Source organism: Mangifera indica, unplaced genomic scaffold, assembly GCF_011075055.1.
Source record: "Mangifera indica cultivar Alphonso unplaced genomic scaffold, CATAS_Mindica_2.1 Un_0005, whole genome shotgun sequence".
In the NCBI taxonomy this organism is placed as follows: domain Eukaryota; kingdom Viridiplantae; phylum Streptophyta; class Magnoliopsida; order Sapindales; family Anacardiaceae; genus Mangifera; species Mangifera indica.
Window position 1 is genome coordinate 847,325 of NW_025401097.1, and position 4,038 is coordinate 851,362.

General features: G+C 33.5%; 1 protein-coding gene across 1 annotated transcript; it reads right to left on the reverse strand.

Moving 5' to 3' along the window:
• Positions 1-390: 390 nt before the first annotated feature.
• LOC123205428 (alkane hydroxylase MAH1-like) lies at positions 391-1,644 on the reverse strand. The gene has a single exon (XM_044622377.1). It carries the CDS (start codon positions 1,642-1,644, stop codon positions 391-393), a length of 1,254 nt encoding a protein of 417 aa, XP_044478312.1.
• Between the last annotated feature and the right edge of the window lie 2,394 nt (positions 1,645-4,038).

The following is a 4,038-nucleotide window of genomic DNA, read 5'->3' on the forward strand; positions in this document are numbered from 1 at the left end:
GTGCCAAGGGAAAATAAGAATGATCCTAAGAATTTGTGGGGATTGTAAGAATAACCATAATAATGAGACTAGTTATAAACTCAGACTATTAACTCAAAATTCAACAAATTAATTATAAGTTGTTAAATTGGATTACGTAGATGTTTATGAGTTGTTTAAATTTAAGTTGATGTAAGTTACTCTTTAAGAATTATAGATTACCAATTAAAAATTAAAAAAAAAAAAAAAGGAATGAAACAAAGAAGAGTAGCATTTTATTCGATCCGAAGTTTAATAATAATAAAATAACACATTCATCCCCTTATTTTGTAATTAATAAGTATTCATACATCTGTAATAACATGGATTAATATTCAATTAAAATTTTACACTTATTATATTTTTCGAATTTCAATATGATTTCCTATTAATCTTAACCATTAATCCATGTTTCATGCGTAAACTGATACTAAGAGTAGGAATCACGGGGTGATTTTCTAGCACTTGAATATCATAGTTATAAATTATAGCAGATGTAATGGCTTTCATTACAATGAAAGCAACTTCTTTGCCGGGGCACAATCTTGGCTTCGTATTGAAGGTAAAAAACTTGTGAGAGGGCTCATGTTTAATTCTTCCCTCGCCTGTTATCCATCGCTCCGGCTTGAATTCATAGCAGTCTTCGCCCCACACCGTCTCCATTCTCCCCATTGCATACGTAGAAATTATTACTATCGTCTTTTCATTCACTCTATGACCGCTTGGAAGCTTGTCTTGCTGTACTGGCGTCCTGGTTTCATAAGGAATAGAGGGGAACAACCTCAAGGATTCGCACAAAGCTGCATGCAGATAAACAAGGTTGCTCAGCTCTTCGAAATTAAACAAACGAGGACGATCCTCGTCACCTTTGTTTGCGTCTTTTGGTGCTGCATTGAGTTTAATCTCTTCTCTGATTTTACGGAAAGCTTCAGGGTTCTTTGAGAGCAACCAGAAGAACCAAGAAAGTGCAGCACCTGTTGTGTCTTCGCCGGCGAAAATGGTGCTTATTACGTTGTCTCTCATGACTTCCTCATCGTTATCTCTAGGTTGAATGATATCATTTCGATTCAGGTAAAGGTTCAAAAGATTGAAACTCTCTTCATCTTTTCTGGGTTCATCTTGTTTAACCAGAACATTCTGATAGAATTCATCAATAACGCTCCAGCTATCTCTGTATTTTCTTTCTTTCCCAATTCTCAACAATCTTTGCAACTTCCAAAGTGTTTCCGGCACAATATGCCTAAAAAATATCACTTCGCCCACATAATCTAACGCCTTCAATAATGGAATTTCCGGCATTCCAACAGAAAGAGATTTCAGGTTACATCCGGTGGCGATAATCATCGCATAATCAAATGTGTACCGCTTCAACAAATCCTGCAAATCCACAGCTAGATCATTATTGCAGGCTTGTTCAAAAACTGGGATGAGTCCTTTCTCAATAATTTCCGGGACGACTTTGGCAGTGAGCTGATGAAATTTTGTGTGAGTGAAGAATCCCCGGGCAGCTTTTCTTTGTATTGTCCACTCTTCAAAATCAGAATTGAAAAGGCCGTGGCCAAAAATATCGAATCGCTTTTGCCATTCAGCGCCTTTGGGATATCTTGAAAAGTTTGTGGTGAGCATGTAGTGAACATTGGCGGGATCACTGGTGAATAAAAAATTGTTTGGAGAGAGCCAGTAATTGATGAGAATTGTGCCCTTTTTAATCCTCAAAATTTGACTGAGATTATCATGTAAAAGGTGGAAATCAAAAAACAATTCAGGAAAATTTCCGAAAATGGGCAAGTGGCGGAGGGCCAGCTTGTTTTTGTTCCTGTAAAACTTTAGAAAAAGAGAGAAAATAAAGGCTAAGATCATGCATTGAAGGTAGGCTAAAAGCATGGTTGTGAAGATTAATTGGAAAGCAATTTGCTTCAATTGAGGTGTCAATGAAGTTATTTAGAAGAGATAATTTTATACTTATAGTTGCCAGTCATAGCAATTGTGTTTTGTGTGTTTTCAGCACCAAAAACAGCTGAAATGCAAACTAACAAGGGCTGAAATTGCATAGCACAAGGAGAAAAACATGGAAAGGTGCGGATAATGCTTTAGTTTTTAGAAGTAATTATTTTTCTTTTTATTGTTTTTAGACAATTCATGAATAATTAAAAAAACGCTGCATAAATTATAAATATATATTTTTAACGAATGATGTATAAGGACTCAGATTAAATAATTCAAGTGAATGAGTCGCATATTGTTTTGAACTTAAATTCTCTAGCTGAATAATTTCTATTTGAGAAACACCTCTTTTGAGATAGAAGTCCAGTAGAGAATACAAGTAAACTTTCTAACTCATGACTGCGAGAAGACTTCCGCTTGGCAAAGAATTTGTGCATAAGTTTCTATAAGGATATTCTATATCTCATCCGTAAGAGGAAGTTGGCTTCACCTTCCAGTTTTATATGATATTTTCAATGTTGTGAAATATTTTATTTTAGTTCAATTATAATAGGAATAAATATTTAAAATCTTACTTGAATTAGGAATCTCAAGATTATCTTAATTATATAATATGGTAAGATTATCATAATATTCAAAAATCTTATCAAAAGGTTACTATTAATCTTATAAGTTGAGGTTGTTTTTGTCAACCTGATACAATATATGGATGCATGTTAAATGCATGTCAACCAAACTTACTCGTCAAGAGGACTTCACATAAATGATAATCCTAGTGTTTTTGTAATAAATCCTGTAATAGATGGTGTGTATATAATCTTTAGACTTGAGATCATCAAAACATGTCTTATACCAATTAACTCAGTTTGACACTAGTGTGACATAACCCTTTTTAGAGGGTTATCGATGTGGTAGTGGTTGGCTATGTGGAAAAGTGTAGTAAGGCTTTGGTGAATCTATAAATGATGAATCACTCTCGAGTGTGGAAGAAAGATATTTCATAGTGTTCTTTGACTGACGACTACAACCAATTAAATTTGTAGCCACAATGCATATTAAGGTTGATGCTTGAATCCAGTGAAACTCGATCATTTCTTTGAAAGTCAACTTAAGATAACTAAGATATACACTACTTTTATGTCTCAACCTTAATAAGATGTAATAATAATAAAGTGATTCAATTGCATAATAATCATACCATTATAAGGTTACATTCTCCATAGTTGGGTGGTCAAAGCATGCTAGAGGCTACTTATGGTATATGAATAAAAAGATAAATAATTATAAGATTAATCATGATTTTATTTAGTACTAACATATTAGAGAACCTATAGGTCACACATATAAACGGTTATTTTTTACTAATTCGAAATATTGGGCTTTATTATATAAAAGTGAATCATCTTGAGTTATCTCAAATTTGGCGAATTTAGATCTCTAAAAGTTTTTTATTAAATAAAACATATATGCGATTAGGGTAAAAATGCAAATACCCATTTTTAAGGACTGGAGTATATAAGGAGTCTACTAAGGTTATAATATAAATTCACACTTCTTCATAACCTTAGACACTCTAATTACTTTAGCCAACTACAATTAAGGAGATAAAAATGAATTCTTTCAAACCTTTTCTCTCTATATTTTGTCCATACACTAACTTTGATAATACATGCTAGTACATATGTGTCTCCCTAATTCGTAGATGTAAGGATTTTGCGGTCTTTGATAGCAAAATAACAAATTAAAATTTTAGTTTAATGACACAAACACACCACAAAAACCCCTTCTAGATCATCTTCGTAGAATAATTTATTTACAAGCATACAAAAACACGTATAGGGTTTTTTAATAAATATACATGCATAGGAAGCTCCTTCGTCTTTCATTAATGGAAAGAGGTCATGAAGCCGCTTTCAAAACCAAGCGTAGAGTTGCTTCTTGGTATCCACAAGAAGCAGTACTGATGGTGGCATGGCTAGCCAGAACCTGAGGACAACTTTAATGTGAAAGGGAATGAAAACTCTCTCCCTACGATGGCTAGGGTTGTATAAAATATGTATTGTTGTGTTCAAAGTG